This window comes from Sinohyriopsis cumingii, chromosome 9, assembly GCF_028554795.1.
Source record: "Sinohyriopsis cumingii isolate HCF-2022 chromosome 9, ASM2855479v2, whole genome shotgun sequence".
Classification (NCBI taxonomy): Eukaryota; Metazoa; Mollusca; class Bivalvia; order Unionida; family Unionidae; genus Sinohyriopsis; species Sinohyriopsis cumingii.
Genome location: NC_142969.1, coordinates 118155778 through 118174205, shown reverse-complemented (window position 1 = coordinate 118174205; position 18428 = coordinate 118155778). Strand labels below are relative to the sequence as shown.

The window sequence follows — 18428 nt, the reverse complement described above, 5'->3', positions numbered from 1 at the left end:
CACCACAATGCACTATGGTCATTTGCACACGATGTACTTGACAGATTTCAACAACACCCTGATCAATAACAGAATTAGCATATATACTTAAAGGCAAATAAAACAATTTTGACAAGCAAATAAAAAATATTGTATTTTCAAACGGTGTGAAGTGACAGCCTAAGTATACAAGAAGAAACAGGCCAACGTTTTAAATGACACACAACTATCATGATTCATCATGGTACCATTGTCTCATTCCAAACGTAAATCATGCAAACAATAAAATAAATACAGTTGAGTTTGGAGTAGGTGAACCTGTATTCTCTTCATTTTTTGGTTTATTCAAATCAACATCATGTCCCTGAATTTACATTTCTAATATACAAATACAAACACGGTATTCTTTTATTTCTATATGTAACATGATATTCTTTCATTTCTATATATATGTAATTGTTTACCCATAAAGCAAAAGTCATGTGAGATAATCCTATCCAACATCAGTGAATTGACTGGCTATATACATGATCTCTTTCTGCTCATAAATATCTGCAATATTTCAAATCACCAATTTTGCCAACTATAAACAATAATGATCCTTGTTTGCAAATTAATGCCATCGTTTTTTCCCCACACAATGCTATACCAACATTATGATGTATTCAATTAATCTCAACTTCTAGTTATCCTGAAGATATTCATGTCCTTGACAAAACTGGCCATTTAAACCCCTTACAAAACTGGAAAAAGTTTCAAGTACACATTCTTTCCATTTATATATATATATATATGATAAAATTATTCACTGAAAGGTTAATAGAAATAATAATAAAAACTTTCATCTAAATCTCAGCTAATTGCACTTGTAATATTTAAAGTTTGAGCTAATTGAAACAGGTTAAAAAGATGTTGAGCAATGTACTTCTATATCATCCTGGCAATCTAAGTGTAAAACAGTAATATAGTTACCATATATACTCGCTTATAAGATGGGTCCAACTGCAAACTGCACAGATCCAGATCTGCTGGCGCATGTGCAGGCAGATCTGAGTTTATGCACTTTGTCAGAAGTAATCAGTAGAAGAAAAAAACAGAATAGACCCCAATCTGCCTGTGCATTCTATTACGACACAGCTGGATCCTTGTTGTCTGCAGTTTGACTTGTTTTACAAGCGAGTATATACTGTACCACACAGATACCACATAAATGCAACAAATGGATAAACTCTGCTTTTCAAACGTAATTTAACAAATGATAAACAATTTTAAAACCAGAGGTCAACTGCTTAAGCATCCTCACACATACGCATGTATGCACGCACACACCTACCTCGATTATAATGATAACGAAGCATATTTACAAATTATTATTACATATATAGTTTATAATACATACATATACACAGATATTTGTTATAGTATTTGGTGTATACTGTTTATTGCATCATACTATGTTGGCACAAGCGATCAATGAAATGAATATCAAAAGTTTCACATTGTGACTCATGTTAATGAAAAGATTCAGCAACTGAAATTTAGAAGCATGTACTGTTATCTGCAGATTTTGCTTTGAAGTCTCAACGTTAGACTCTGTAAGGTTATTATAAAAATTGTAAAAATAATGTAAGGAAATTTTTATAATTAATAATCCAATGGCAATGCTTTATTTAGCAATACATCATACTTAGTTAGTTTGCAAGATAAAATTTCAGAAAAAAGGGTAATTATGAAAGAAAATACTAGTTATCAAGGGATACAAATTGTAGCATGAATTGGAAGCATAGTCAGGAAAGGAACATTTCTTAGTGTAGCTATTAGATAATTAAACATGTACATATTTTTCTGGGTGAAATCTGAAAACAATGAAGAACTGAAGTGCCAACCTAGCTCATGCTCACATTACATATATTTATTAAAAGAAATGCAACAAGTCCATTTATAAAATCTAATGTGTTACTTTAATAGTAATAAGATATAAATGCATGAATAATTATGTTTATTAAATAATAAATATCGTCAACAAAGAAAAGAGATCACAAGCTTACTTATGTAATAAATTAGTTTCCAAGTGCCATATGTACTACAAATGATATATCGAATTTGATTTTTATCCTGAATGGAAAATGTACCATGCTTCTCATGCAACTGGCAGGATGAAAACTTGAAGCACTCAATCAAATAAGAGATTCTTCAAAGATAATAAAGTTACAAGGCTGTTGCTGTGATCATACCTTTAGTGTCATTTTATTGTTGAGATAAAAATTTAAAGCAATGCTTTGAACTGTGTGCTTCCTCCATATCCTGGCAAGGAAAACCCCTAGTGCTTAACTTATCATGGACACCTTAGGTACCACTCAACAGTCCTAATGTCATGGCAACGAAAATCATAAACGGTTTTGTAACTGTTCACAATGAGCATTCTTAACTCTGGAAAAATATCTGAATAGCTTTCTGTTACTATGGAAACGACGATGCCAAGATTACTGTGAATGTAACTAAATTGTACACGAGTCTGGAAGATCATATTCCATGATGCTGGCAATACAGTCTGTAAATAAAGAAAACAAGAAAATAAACTTCATTTAAAAAAATGCAAGTCAAATTATTTGTAAATATATCAAGAGTCCCTTGATGGGTCTGATGCTCTAATGGTCAAAAAGAACTTCCAGGAATTCCAGGTAAGGCCATTTCTTCCATCTAACTGCTGAGTGTTGAAACCATCTCTGCCATTCTTTAGCAATAATGAGATATTCAAAATTGCCTGCCATGGTAGGCATAATGGATGTCCGACTGGCACCATTTTCATTTAGGAAAAAGCAGACATTATTAAAAGTCTTGTGTACAAAACCCCATGTCATAATGATCATCCATTCCGGGGAAGTAGTGACGCAATAATCAAAACAGCCATAATGGCAGCCATTCGAAATCTATGACTAGCATTTAGGACCATCTAGGTATCATTCAGAAGTCTGTTGTTGAAAACCCTGTGTTGGCATAGACATCCATTTGGGAGAAGTGATTTCAAGATGGATATCATAGTGGCCATATTGAGGGTTAGTCATTTTCTTTTAGAATAAAGTAGACACCATAAGAACTCTTCTGATGACCTTGTCAAAATGAGATTCAATTTATGAGAGGTAGCTAAAGTACTATATTCAAGGAGGCCATATATTGGATTTCAGATCAGAATCATTTTAATTTAAAATCAGCAAAACAAGAATCTTTTAGTGAAAACCCTGTGACGATATAACCATTAACGTAAGAAATATAGTGACAAAAAATATTTTCAAGCTGGCCAGTGTAGCAGCCATATTATCTCCAAATCAGCACCATTTTCATTTAGGACCAAGCAGACATCAATATGACTTTCTCTTCTGGAGAAGTAGTGATAAAAAGATTTTCAAAATGGCTGCTATGGTGGCCATATTGGACATCAGATCAGCACCATTTTCATTTCAGTCTAACTAGACATCATAACAGGGTAAAATGAACTTTATTCTACAGGGTAAAATAAACTTTATTCAACAGGGTAAAATGAACTTTATTTTACAGGGTAAAATAAACTTTATTCAACAGGGTAAAATGAACTTTATTTTACAGGATAAAATAAACTTTATTCAACAGGGTAAAATTAATTTTATTCAACAGGGTAAAATTAACTTTATTCTACAGGGTAAAATTAATTTTATTCAACAGGGTAAAATAAACTTTATTCTACAGGGTAAAATGAAATTTATTCTACAGGGTAAAATTAACTTTACTCTACTGGGTAAAATGGCTTTATTATACAAGGTAAAATTAACTTGATTCAACAGAGTGAAATGGACTTTATTCAACAGGGTAAAATGAACTTATTCTACAGGGTAAAATTAACTTTATTCTACAGGGTAAAATGAAATTTATTCAACAGGGTAAAATAAACTTTATTCTACAGGGTAAAATGAAATTTATTCTACAGGGTAAAATTAACTTTATTCTACAGGGTAAAATGAAATTTATTCAACAGGGTAAAATAAACTTTATTCTACAGGGTAAAATGAAATTTATTCTACAGGGTAAAATAAACTTTATTCTACAGGGTAAAATGAAATTTATTCTACAGGGTAAAATGAACTTTATTCTACAGGGTAAAATTAACTTTATTCTACAGGGTAAAATGAAATTTATTCAACAGGGTAAAATAAACTTTTTTCTACAGGGTAAAATGAAATTTATTCTACAGGGTAAAATTAACTTTACTCTACAGGGTAAAATGGCTTTATTATACAAGGTAAAATTAACTTTATTCAACAGGTAAAATGAACTTTATTCAACAGGGTAAAATGAACTTATTCTACAGGGTAAAATTAATTTTATTCAACAGGGTAAAATAAACTTTATTCTACAGGGTAAAATTAACTTGATTCAACAGAGTGAAATGGACTTTATTCTACTGGGTAAAATTAATTTTATTCTACTGGGAAAAATGAACTTTATGCTAAATGGTAAAATGAATTTTATTATACAAGGTAAAATGAACTTTATTCAACAGGGTAAAATGATCTTATTCGACTTTATTCTAAATGGTAAAGTCATTAAATTATACAGTAGTCCATACACTCTGGTTAAAAAATGTGCAAAGTATTTGTGGTGTTACAATTCTATGGTCACAAACTAAGTAACAGAAAGAAGCAAAACCAACAAAGTTTTAAAACTCAACAAACAATTTAATTATCAATATTATAAAATGAAAACGTGAGAGGAACTTACAGTCTTATGAAGTGAATCCTGAAAAAGTTCAATTAAAGTCCAAAAGAATGAAGAGTTAAGCATAAAGTTCAGAACCGGAAATGTACTGGTCTGCTAAGAATCATGACATTGTCAGAACTCTTCTGAATAATTCACAATAGTTTCAGAATAGTATTATAGTAAAAAAAGTGAACACTTTCTATTTCTAATTAACAGTCAATGAAAATATTTTTCCTCTCTGATAATATCTAAGTAAACATAAAACATGTCTGCAGACGTGATATTACAACAGGAACACAAGAAATAAGAATGACTCCAAAATATGAATTAATCTGATAACTCATTTCTCTCCTTAGTCTGTTACAACTATGTGTCACAATATTCCCCACATGCCAGAACCTATTACTTATTCGAATATTTCAAAATACCTATCCATGTGACCTTACTCATCTGATAAGAATTAACTTAATCTTCTAAAATACTGCCTGACTGATTTGTCCAAGGGGAAAAGGCCAAATCTCATAAACATATTTACTAACATTTTTATTATTAGTAACTGTGAACACATACATCAACATTTATTTATAGATCCTATGCAATTTTGCATTCTTTTAGTAATTTAGAATAGACCCTATGCTCATATGAAATCCAGCTATAGATAATCACTACAATTTACAGCTATGAATAAAAATTACAGAAAATTAGACAAAATCACGTACCAGTTACAAAAAATATAGATATACATGACAATGTAAATTTGATTAGTTAACCCTTAAATTTTTGAGGTCTGAATGCAACAGCAAAATTTACAGTCATAAACGAGTCCTTCCTTTTTAAGCTATTGCTTCTGCTACTGGGTGCTCCTTGCTTGCATATGTTGGTCTTGAAACCAACTTGGAATCAAGTGGCTTGCAAAAGCTAATAAAGATGTAAGATTGGTGAAACTTTTAACATACAGCCTGATTTACACTGCTTGGTATTCCAATGATAGTACCTAGTAATTTTAACTGGTTTAATATTGCCACTGAAATAGTTTAAAACATATCATCGTCACATTTTTAAAATGTATCATTGTCATACAGTTTAAAACGTATCACTTTTGCCTGGTTTAAAATCTATTATTATCACCTGGCTTAAAATGTATTATTGTTACATAGTTTAAAATGTATCATTGTCAAATGGTTTAAAATGTACTATTGTTACATAGTTTAAAATGTATCACTGTCAAATGTTTTAAAATGTACTATTGCTACATAGTTTAAAATGTATCATTATCAAATGGTTTAAAATGTACTATTGTTACATAGTTTAAAATGTATTACTGTCAAATGGTTTAAAATGTACTATTGTTACATAGTTTAAAATGTATTATTGTCAAATGGTTTAAAATGTACTATTGTTACATAGTTCAAAATGTATTATTGTCAAATGGTTTAAAATGTATTATTGTTACATAGTTTAGAATGTATTACTGTCAAATGGTTTAAAATGTACTATTGTTACATAGTTTAAAATGTATCATTGTCAAATGGTTTAAAATGTACTATTGTTACATAGTTTAAAATGTATCATTGTCAAATGGTTTAAAATGTACTACTGTTACATAGTTTAAAATGTATTACTGTCAAATGGTTTAAAATGTACTATTGTTACATAGTTTAAAATGTATTATTGTCAAATGGTTTAAAATGTACTATTGTTACATAGTTTAAAATGTATTATTGTCAAATGATTTAAAATGTATTATTGTTACATAGTTTAAAATGTATTACTGTCAAACGGTTTAAAATGTACTATTGTTACATAGTTTAAAATGTATCATTGTCAAATGGTTTAAAATGTACTATTGTTACATAGTTTAAAATGTATCATTGTCAAATGGTTTAAAATGCACTATTCTTACATAGTTTAAAATGTATTATTGTCAAATGGTTTAAAATGTATTATTGTTACATAGTTTAAAATGTATTACTGTCAAATGGTTTAAAATGTATTACTGTCACATGGTTTAAAATGTATCATTGTCAAATGGTTTAAAATGTACTACTGTTACATAGTTTAAAATGTATTATTGTCAAATGGTTTAAAATGTACTATTGTTACATGTTTAAAATCTATTATTATCACCTGGCTTAAAATGTACTATTGTTATGTTAAAATCTATTATTATCACCTGGCTTAAAATGTACTATTGTTATGTAGTTTAAAATGTACTATTGTTACGTAGTTTAAAATGTACTATTGTTACATAGTTTAAAATGTATTACTGTCAAATGGTTTAAAATGTACTACTGTTACATAGTTTAAAATGTATTACTGTCAAATGGTTTAAAATGTACTATTGTTACATAGTTTAAAATCTATTATTATCACCTGGCTTAAAATGTACTATTGTTACATAGTTTAAAATGTATTATTATCACCTGGCTTAAAATGTACTATTGTTACGTAGTTTAAAATGTACTATTGTTACATAGTTTAAAATGTATTATTGTCAAATGGTTTAAAATGTATTACTGTCACATGGTTTAAAATATAAATACCAGTTTTATGCTGTCTTAAATCTGTTTAAAGTTTTGTTTTCAATTAACATATTAAACATTAAACCATCCAAACCATAAACAGTGAAAGCACAGACCCAGGTATGCGGGATAATTCTGCACTGGCAGATTATGATGTTTGTTCTACTTATCACTGCAAGCCAACATAATACAGTGGAACCTGTCTTGAAAGACCACCCCTTCTGCCAAAACATAATGGTCTCTCATGACAGGTGGTCTCTCATAACAGGTTATAACACTATATAATCTCTAAATCTGTACATGGAGAACCTGGTCTCTCAAGACAGGTGGTCTCTCAAGACAGGTTTTACTGTAGATCTTTACAGCTCATTATCTCATGGCAGATCTGTTTATTCCACCATATATTTGTGGTTTGGTATGCATTACATAGTACATACGTTACAGTCTGTTGATCGGTATACACTACACAGTACCTACCTTGCAAACAATCTGGTTTCCTACCCAGCATCTTCATGGTTATTTTCTACAACTGATAAACCAGTAAACATACTGGCTGCCTCAGATATCTGAAATATAAAGGGAGGAAAGAATCAAATCCATGAATTACAAGATTGTTGGTTGGTTGTTGTTGTTGTTGTTGTTGTTGTAGGGTTTAATGCCATTTTTCAGCACACGATAGGCTATACATGGCGGCCAGTATTAATGGTGGAGGAAGAAACGGGGAAATCCCCGGAAAGAACCACCGACCCTCGAGAAGCTACTGGCAAGCTTTCTCACATATCCACATTGGCCGAATCCGAGACTCGAACCCACGCAGACAGAGGTGAGATGGCAGTGATCCGTAACGGTGAGCGCTTTAGACCACTCGGCCACTCGGGGCCCCTGGTTGGTTGTTAATGGAACTATGAACACAACAGTGTCTACACCTTGCAGAAAAAATGGAACCTGCTAAATTTGGTTAAAATCTGCAAGCCTTCCTAAAGTAACATAAGAAAACAAAAGTTAATAATACACAAGCAATCAGGGGATCATCTCTTCTGTTAATGATGTCATGGAATGCTGGGAAAAACCTTCCTTATGGTCTCATCAATATAAACCTGCAAACCAAATTTGACTGAAATCCACAATCCTTGGTAAGTATTATGCTGCAGAAACCACATTGACAGGATGAAAATATGGAATGGGGGGGAAAAGGTCCCGTTTTATCGATACCTTGGTAATTCTTTTAAAAGTTCTGCTCTGGAAAGTTAGAAGGATGGACCATGCAGTCTCATCAAGATAAAGTTGCATCTCAAAACTGGTTGCAATACAGCAATCCATGGTAAAGTTTTACAATGGAAACCAAGTTTGGAAGAAGAGTAATCAGGGGCCTTAACTCCTGTAAATGATTTCATGGTATGATAGAAATCAAATAATTTAATGATCCCTTCACTGTAAAGTTGCATACTAATTTTGACTGAAAACCAGTCCCAACAGAAGGTACACTTTCTGTAACTGTCTCTGCAAGGAAAAAAGTAAAAACTGCAAATACCTTAAAGAAAGTTAAAAGGCCTTATCACTAATAATATGAACACAGTATGTTTCTATTTTGGGATCTAGAATTACTTTCAATCAATACAAAGGAACACTAAGGTAAGGTCAAAGGTCAGATGTAAGTCTATGTAGATTTAATAAAGATATAATTTACCTATTTGCATACCTACATGACAAAAACATCAAAAAGAATGAGCCACGTCCAGTACTCCTGTCTGTTCAATTACAGTTTGAGAGTCAACTCTATACTGAAATACTCCAAAGAGATCTAAATGCACACTGTAGATTCTTTGATTTGAACTTTATGGCTATGATAAATCTATTTCAAACTGGAATAAAACAATGCAATTTGGTAAAATTCTGAGACCTGTAAAAATACGAAAGTATAATGATGTGCTTTCAAGTACTTAGAATTCATTTATTTTCAAACCAGTGCCCAATCATCCTAATTGTACTAGTGTTTGAAATGACATCTGGGCAATACAGAATTACTCATCCCACACCATCAACACATAATTTTTTCAGCCTAACCTTACGACAAAATAAGGAACATTCCACTTTAAAGTTACATGGAAGAAACATTCCTGCCCTACCATTTTAACATAATGAGAATGGAATGTTCCATTTCAGGTTGCCTGGAGGAGATATTCCAGCCCTACTCTTATGACATGATCATGGCAGAATGTGCCTTTCAAGCTACCTGGCGGAGATAATCCAGACATTCTTTCTTGGCTTGTAACAACAGGTCAGCCTGCCCCTGAAGTACTCGGATGTTCCAAGCAAAATTTTCTGTAGCCTGAAATTGAAGATAATTGTTATCACATTTATATTAGGACCTAAGGTTCCACTACCTCTTGAATCTACTCCTTCCATAAAGCTGTACAAATTTCCTGTCCATATAAAATACAGAGCATGAAACAGTTTCTATAAGAAGAAACTCTTCAGATATACTATTATAATTACCTCCCTTCTCCATTAAGTGGCATTAAGAATACATATATACTATTATCAATACTTCCCCTCTCCAATAAGTGCTATTAGAATTCCAGATACACTATTATAAATACCTCCCCTCTCCACTAAGTGGCATTAAGAATACCATATATACTATTATAAATACCTTCCCTCTCCACTAAGTGGCTATAAGTGGCTATAAGAATTCCAGATACACTATTATAAATACCTGAACCTCTCCACTAAGTGGCTGTAAGAATTCCAGAGATACTATTATAAATACCTGAACCTCTCCACTAAGTGGCTATAAGTGGCTATTAGAATTCCAGATACACTATTATAAATACCTGAACCTCTCCACTAAGTGGCTGTAAGAATTCCAGAGATACTATTATAAATACCTTAACCTCTCCACTAAGTGGCTATAAGAATTCCAGATACACTATTATAAATACCTGAACCTCTCCACTAAGTGGCTGTAAGAATTCAAGAGATACTATTATAAATACCTGAACCTCTCCACTAAGTGGCTATAAGAATTCCAGATACACTATTATAAATACCTGAACCTCTCCACTAAGTGGCTGTAAGAATTCCAGATACACTATTATAAATACCTGAACCTCTCCACTAAGTGGCTGTAAGAATTCCAGATACACTATTATAAATACCTGAACCTCTCCACAAAGTGGCTATAAGAATTCCAGATACACTGTTATAAATACCTGAACCTCTCCACTAAGTGGCTATAAGAATTCCAGATATACTATTATAAATACCTGAACCTCTATACTAAATGGCTATAAGAATTCCAGATACACTAAAATAAATACCTCCCTTCTCCACTAAGTGGCTATAAGAATTCCAGATACACTATTATAATTACTTCCCTCTTCACTAAGTGGCTATACAAATTCTAGATATACTATTATAATTACCTCCCCTCTCCACTAAGTGGCGTTTTTTAAGAATATGAAATGTTTATCTGCTTAAGCCTGAGTCATACATCAGCAAGAATGCTCCCATTTGTAGAGAGCTGTTGGAGATTTGTGGGAAGATGGAGGCAGGCTGTGAATGGGTTAAGTATTCTCAAAGTGACATAATTTACAATAACAAAATTCCTTTCTCCTTCAAATACATCACATTCATGTAAGGAGAATAGGTGTGTGTGTGTGATTTGGAATTTTAATGTAGCTTTAACAATTTTTCAGTCCTATCGCTACAAAATCTGCAGTGTGGCAGTTTATAGTGATGCCTAGTACTGAGGCATCATATTACAGACATGCAGCATGATGTCTCACCCAGTCACATTATCCTGACACCAGGCCGACCAGTTCTAACACTAACTTCTTAATGCTGAGTGCAAAGCGAGGCAGCTGTTATGTATGGCTTGGCTGGAGATCGAACCCATGACCTTCCACATCTGATGCAGATGCTCTAACCACTAGGCCACTGGAGCGTTAGGAGAAGAGGTAAAAGGAAATACGAAAATCCAAGCCTGACCTTGTTAACCCACTAGACGATGTAATGGCAGCAATCTTTATGTGGTCAGTTAGACCATTCTCATAACAAAGGGAGGTCACTACTGTGATAACTATGAAACCAAGCAAATGGCAATCACTGTGAAGCTCTACCAGAAAATAAGGAGAAAACTGTACCAATACTTAACATATAAAATCTCCATGTGATTCCAGCTCTAAAATCTGATTAAAGCCTGTGATAGTGTTGAACTGGTTCTAACAGAGTCTAGTGGATATCCTCTCAACTTGCACTGAGTTCGTCCAGACTCAGCTCCTTTCCTGGTGAGACTAAATCTCATAGATAATAGTCAAGAAAGCAAAGTGTGCATGCCACCTGACAGCCTCAATAATGGAACATGGTATCAAATGAATGCATGATTTGCATAGATGGTTCTTAACTTGAGAGGATATCCTTAAGAGGTATATCTAGTCCTGAGAGATGTTAAATGAATCACCTACTTGAAGCCAAGAGGCCAAAGCTTGGGAAAAGTTGTCTTACTTTTCCATTATTTACAGGAAGGAAAAACCTCTGAAGAATTAAACAGATATTTCCTGTTGCATTTAAGGCAGCACACCAAAGTATGAAATGGATCCTAAATGTTTGCCTCTCTAGAAGAGGGTCCAGCAATGATCAAGAGTGACGATGAACTTCTAATATCCTACTGATGGCAGCCAGCCACAAACTCTGCCTGCATAATTTGATCAACCAATACATCTTAGCAGAACTGCAAATAGTTTGGGTAGACTGAATGAGGGTTTAAATTCCTTACCCCTCAAACTAAAGCCAAGGCACATCTTTAAGAGGGCAAAATTCATTGCCACTCAATTTAAAGCTAAGGCTACGAGGAACATCTTGAATAGGGTAAGTCACTCCCATACAAGCTGAAGCCAAGGTTACTAGGAACATCTTGAACAGAGCATAATTCACTGCCATTTAATCTGAAACAAAAGTTACTTGGCACAACTCACTGCTCCTTGAGCTGAAATCAAAGCTATTAGAAAGCACATCTTGAAGAAGGCATAATTCACTGCCACTCAAGCTGAAGTGAAGGCTATTAGGAAGTACATCTTGCATGGTTCCAGCCTCAATAAAATCTTGAACAGAAGTCTGAGCTTGACAGAGATGAACTAAGAACAGAAATGAAGTGATTGAATAAAAAAGATCAACAAGCTTCTTAGCATGGCCCAAATCTGCTAACCTGTACAAAGCACCCAAAATCATGTACTGTTAGCCATTAGCAGTAATTTTTCTCCTCAAAGCAACTGAGAAAGAAATTAGCCAACTGCAGCAAGAAGCCTGTAAAGGAAAATTACTGTATCCTTGCAACTGCAAAATGGAAATGTCAATTTCCTTTGTATCGCTGACATGTCACTTTCTCTTGTATGTCTTGAACACTTTAAGAATGCTTCATTTTCCCTTGTATGGCTTTAACACTTTAAGAACAGATCAATTTCCCTTGTATAGCTATAACACTTTAAGGACATCTCAATTTCCCTTGTATGGCTATAACACGTTAAGGACGCATCAATTTTCCTTGTATGGTATTAACACTTTAAGGACATGTCAATTTCCTTTGTCTGGCTTTAACACTTTAAGGACATGTCAATTTTCCTTGTCTGGCATTAACACTTTAAGGACACATCAAATTTCCTTGTATGGCTTTAACACTTTAAGGACATGTCAACTTCCCTTGTCTGTCTTTAACACTTTAAGGACATGTCAATTTTCCTTGTCTGGCATTAACACTTTAAAGACACATCAATTTTCCTTGTATGGCATTAACACTTTAAGGACCTTCTACCTGTGTGATTCTCACCACAATTGAAAGATTTAACTTTTTTTCTGTGCATGTTTGACTCAATTGTAAATTCTGTCTGGACAATGAATTAAACCGTCAGTCTCGATTGTCTGAGCTGGAAGGAGACTCTTGAATCATCACGGGAAGGACTACCACTAGGCTAAAAAGGCTCTGGATCTAGGATTTGACGTACCTGATTGTATGTCCAGAAACACCTTGTAGATGTCCCCTTATTTTCTGAATCACTCTGAGAATCATTGCTATAGGAAGAAAAGAATAATTTAAGATTCCATCTCAGCTGATAGACAAAGTCTCTACTGCCCAGGTTTCTGGATCAGGTACTAGTGGGATAAAGGTGCATATCCTGCAACTAAATCTGGTGAAAGAAAGATTCATCATCATATGACCCCAAAGAATGCAAATCCAATTGACAACATCTGGAGAGATCAATCAGTCCATAATGTTTGCCCTCTCTTTAACAAATCAGCTACTACCACAGTCAACCTGCCAGGGATGTATTTTATCGGACATGATTTAATACAGGAATCAACAGAAAAACCCTGACTAAAACAGACATCTGGTGATTTGGTTCCCATGTTTGCAGCAGGAGTCAAAAGATAAATATCCCAGACTAAAGTAGATATATCTGTTGATTTGGTTCTACTTGCTTGTGGCAGTAACTGACTACCACACATATGTCCAACAATGAGAACAATCTTTCTACAAAAGCATATTCTGCCAGAAGTGTTGTTGTTGTTGTAGGGTTTAGTGCCATTTTTCAGCACAAGATAGGCTATATATGGTGGCCAGTATAACTGGTGGAGGAAGAACCCTGGAAAACCCTGGGAAGAACCACCGATTCACAAGAAGCTACTGGCAAACTTTCTCACGTACTCACTTTAGCTGAGCCTGAGACTCAAACTCATGCAGACATAGGTGAGATGGCAGTGATCCAGAATGGTGAGTGCTTTAGACCACTCGGCCACTAGGGGATCCCTGCCAGAAGTGAACGGAATTGATTGTGGCTTTCATTTTCTGATACTGATGTAGAGAACCCTTTCTTCCGCCCACCATTCACCAATGAATGAAATGAAAAGATAAACAGGTGGGTACCTGAACCTTGCATGCTGATTTCATAACCTCAAGCTGAAGCATTTCCAGAGGCAGTCTTGCCAACAGTCAATTCTGCTTCTGTCAATGATGTGCAAATATAATATCTGAATAAAATGATATAAATGACCATACATCGGACACCACTTATCCTGAGCTAAGACAGCCATTTGTAAAGGACACATGAACAGCTAGACCATGGTCTGCTGCTGTAGTCTGTGGAGTTGCATAAATTCTTGGAAAAATCCTGGTACTTTTGTAGCACTACTCAGTGACTTCAACAACTTCTGCACTTTGGAGGGCAGATACACAAAACTGCAACTAGGAAACTCCTCTGTGCCCGATGGATGACACACTGAGTGACTCAAGTCTGATTTCTTTATATCTGCACCAGTCATGTGAATTGCCCCCCTTTTAATACCTTCTTAGTGACATTCCAGTCAGGAATTAGATCTAAGTACACTGGTGTTTCATTTATGTTAATGATCATTTTGCCAGTGAAATCATTTGCTCTCCTGGCCTTTACCAATTCTCCTCCAAATCTCTGTTAAGACATTGGGTCATCAATGTTCGTGCACAGTTGTGTTGCTTTGAAAACTGTTTCAGTTTATATTCAAAATTCCCATGAATACTGGCAAAAAGGAATCAAAGTTAGCTTGCTATGTTGGCTGATTTTGTATGAGAAAAAAATTTGGCATACTTAAGAGAATTCAAGTCAGCTTCCGAGGTCAGCTTGCTTTGTAATAACATAACGTTTGTACCTGATATCTTGTCGTTAAGTTCAAACAATGAGTTTATTGCTTGCTACCAGGTGTGTTTATTCACCACCTGGGCTTCTATTTGTTTGCCATCTGTAATCAAAATTGATACAAACAGGTATTAATGTTTACAGCGTAAATAGTATACACAGCAATAACTTGCTTTAATAATACTTTTTGTAACCCATGACAGTGAAAACATTGCCAACTGCACTCGGTGAATGTATTTTTGAAATTTATTTTCATTTGCAAGATAGTGTTATACAGTTTACCTGAATATAATACAGTCTTGGTTATTTTGCACCTTACCCCATGTCATGTGTAAATGGTAGGTGCCTTGAAGCAATCAGTTGATATTTCCCTCTCTCTCTCGTTGGTGAATTTTGTTAGATCCAGTTTTCAGTCTGATACAATATTTAAACTTCTGATCTGTTTCTCTATATTCATAACAATGATCAAGGTGTTATGTGTTATTTGACATACTCAATACGCACTGTAGTAAGGATGCATATACTATATATATGGAGTTCATGGATATATTTTTCTTTAATGCTCATGATGAAAAAAGATAGGAATAAATGTGACAATACAAAGTTAGTTTCCTTCATTTCTATTATCAAATAAGGGTTTTGTTCATCTATTTTATTGCAACATGCTGGGAAGGGGACAAATTCAACACAAATTTATTGTGTTTCTTATGTCATGTGACATTACCTAGGTGAAAAAAAGTTACACCACAAGTTATGGGACAGGAAAATAATTATTTTATAAGGTCCCAATATATAAGGTAAAAAACAGTACTCAAGGCAAGTCACATGTATGTCCTCTGTCTTTCAACTGTTTCTTAAGTACTCTAAACAAAGTCCCCTCCAACTACTCAAGCCAAATGTGTGTCCTGTCTTTCAACTGTTTCTTAAGTACTCTAAACAAAGTCCCCTCCAACTACTCAAGCCACATGAGTACTCTAAACAAAGTCCCCACCAACTACTCAAGCCACATGAGTACTCTAAACAAAGTCCCCTCCAACTACTCAAGCCACATGAGTACTCTAAACAAAGTCCCTGCCAACTACTCAAGCCACATGAGTACTCTAAACAAAGTCCCATCCAACTACTCAAGCCACATGAGTACTCTAAACAAAGTCCCCGCCAACTACTCAAGCCACATGAGTACTATAAACCAAGTCCCCTCCAACTACTCAAGCCACATGAGTACTCTAAACAAAGTCCCCTCCAACTACTCAAGCCACATGAGTACTCTAAACAAAGTCCCCGCCAACTACTCAAGCCACATGAATGTCCTGTCTTTCAACTGCTTCTTAAGTATTCTACACAAAGTCCCCTCCAACTACTCAAGCCACATTAATGTCCTCTGTCTTTCAACTGTTTCTTAAGTACTCTAAACAAAGTCCCCTCCAAGTGCTCAAGACAAAGTCACATGTGTGTCCTGTCTTTCAACTGTGTCTTAAGTGTCAATCGAGTTTTACACACCCTGCCAAAATGAAAAGTTATATTAATTATGCTGACAGTGCATTAAAAGAAAGAAGTTCATGACAGAAAAAATATGAAAATTTGATCATGAAAACTACAAATTAAAGCCACAAATGCTTTGAACCAGGAAAGAATAATAAAATAAACAATAACAACCACGTGAGCAGATAGCTAACAATTCCTGGAAAATCCAACAAATTTCAGGAGGTAACAAATATGATGTTACCTGCATGGCGTGAAAGCTTAAAATGGTAAAGAACAGGTAGAAAAGATGGTGATCAGATGGCCACCTAGTGAAGACCACAGTAACTTGGTAATGGTATCTTGCATGATTTTCTTCCCTGATACTATTTACACAGTCCACATAATATACAAACAGAAAATACAATATTTCTGTTTTTTTTCTCAGAGATTGGACTCAGAAATAGTAGAAATTCAGTTTCTAATGTAAATGCCTGTGAGTAATGTATTTGAAAGAGAAAAAAGGAGTATGTATTTGAATTTCACAGTTTAAAAAAAACGATATTTTTATGGAATACTTTATATAAAATAAAAAAACATTAGAGTGCCACAGGGCCCAAGACACCAACAGTAATGCAAAAATTAACACAGGTACGACAGATGAATGTACGGAAAAACATACTGATAGACAAAGGTAACTTTATACGCCCCTACCACAAATGTAGACATAAATAAATGTGGTCAAACACTAACAAAGCTAAATATTATGTCATCTCTTGTTAAATGATGGTCTGAATGACAAAGATTAGCCTTCACTACTTACCTTGGAGAGTTTCTTCCCCTTAACTCCAGCCGTTTGTGCTAGAGTGTCCAATTCCTCATGCCATTCCAGGCCTGCACGTTTGCACTGGATTAACTGAAAACAAATTTGACTCATAGAATCAATCATATGCACTGACCCGAGATTTAGAAATTCTGTCCAACACATCTGAAGTCTTAACCGACAAATACAAATAAGGTTTTACCAAATTCTTACTCAAGATTTCTAACCCTGAGGTTTCACTGCATTATATCTAACTGTATGAGATGTTCAATCTCACACCTCATAATTTCTGACCATGAGGATGGGATGTTCAATCTTATACCTCATGATTTCTGACAATGAAGGATGGATGTTCAATCTTACACATCATGATTTCTGACCATGAGGGTGGGATGTTCAATCTAACAACTAATTATTTCTGACCATGAGTGTGGGATGTTCAATCTTACACATCATGATTTCTGACCATGAGGTTGGGATGTTCAATCAATCTCACACATCATGATTTCTGACCATGAGTGTAGGATATTATGCTCCATCTCATGTTTGATGACTTCTGATTAAAAAGAAAAGATTTTCTATCTCACAACTCAAAAGTTCTTACCCTGAGAGTGTGATGTTCAATCTCAAACCTCATGACTTTGGACACTGAGGGTTGGATATTTCATATGACATCTTATGACCTAAGACTTCTGATACTGAGAGTGGATGTTCCATCTCAAACCTTTCAACTTTTGACCCTCTGGATGGGGCACTGCATCTCACCTCATTATGTCTAACTCTGATGGCATGACGTTCCATTCCATCTCACACATTTGCAAATGACTGTTAATGTTTCTCATGTTATGTATATTTAATTTAATTTATATCTAATTTAATTCTTTCAAAATCTTTTTATTTTTTAAATTCATTATATGCCAAAATAATGTAGTTCTGTTTACTAGGTACTCAATACATTTTCCAGAAAATAGTTTGACCCTGACTGTTCATTTTTGTAAACATAAAGCTAACCTACTTCCTGACCTTAATTTAAAATTTGTAACAGTCATGTGAACAATTTTTTTAAAATTTATTTTTATTGTGGGAATAATAAGGCTGAGATCAAAGCTGTGTTGTATATGTGACCCTCAACTTGTAAATAGTTTTTAGGGAAGTGAACAACTTTTTTATTTTTTTTATTTTTTGAGTAAACTGATTGGTTCTTGTCAGGTCCATGCTGAGAGTATGTGATGTAAACAAGATCATGTG

The 18428-nt window shown here is 34.2% G+C and overlaps 1 protein-coding gene across 2 annotated transcripts in view; it reads right to left on the bottom strand.

Moving 5' to 3' along the window:
* Positions 1–276: 276 nt before the first annotated feature.
* The window catches only part of LOC149792541 (inactive phospholipase C-like protein 2), a 282771-nt gene continuing 264619 nt past the window's right edge, over positions 277–18428 (bottom strand). For both annotated transcript variants that reach the window (XM_089971189.1, XM_089971192.1), the window contains 4 exons: positions 17181–17273; positions 9466–9561; positions 7710–7798; positions 277–2530 (listed from right to left, as the gene is read on the bottom strand). In XM_089971189.1, the coding sequence (XP_089827315.1) occupies positions 7730–7798; positions 9466–9561; positions 17181–17273 (258 nt within the window). In that variant the 3' untranslated portion in view covers positions 277–2530; positions 7710–7729. The remainder of the gene's footprint in view (positions 2531–7709; positions 7799–9465; positions 9562–17180; positions 17274–18428) is intronic.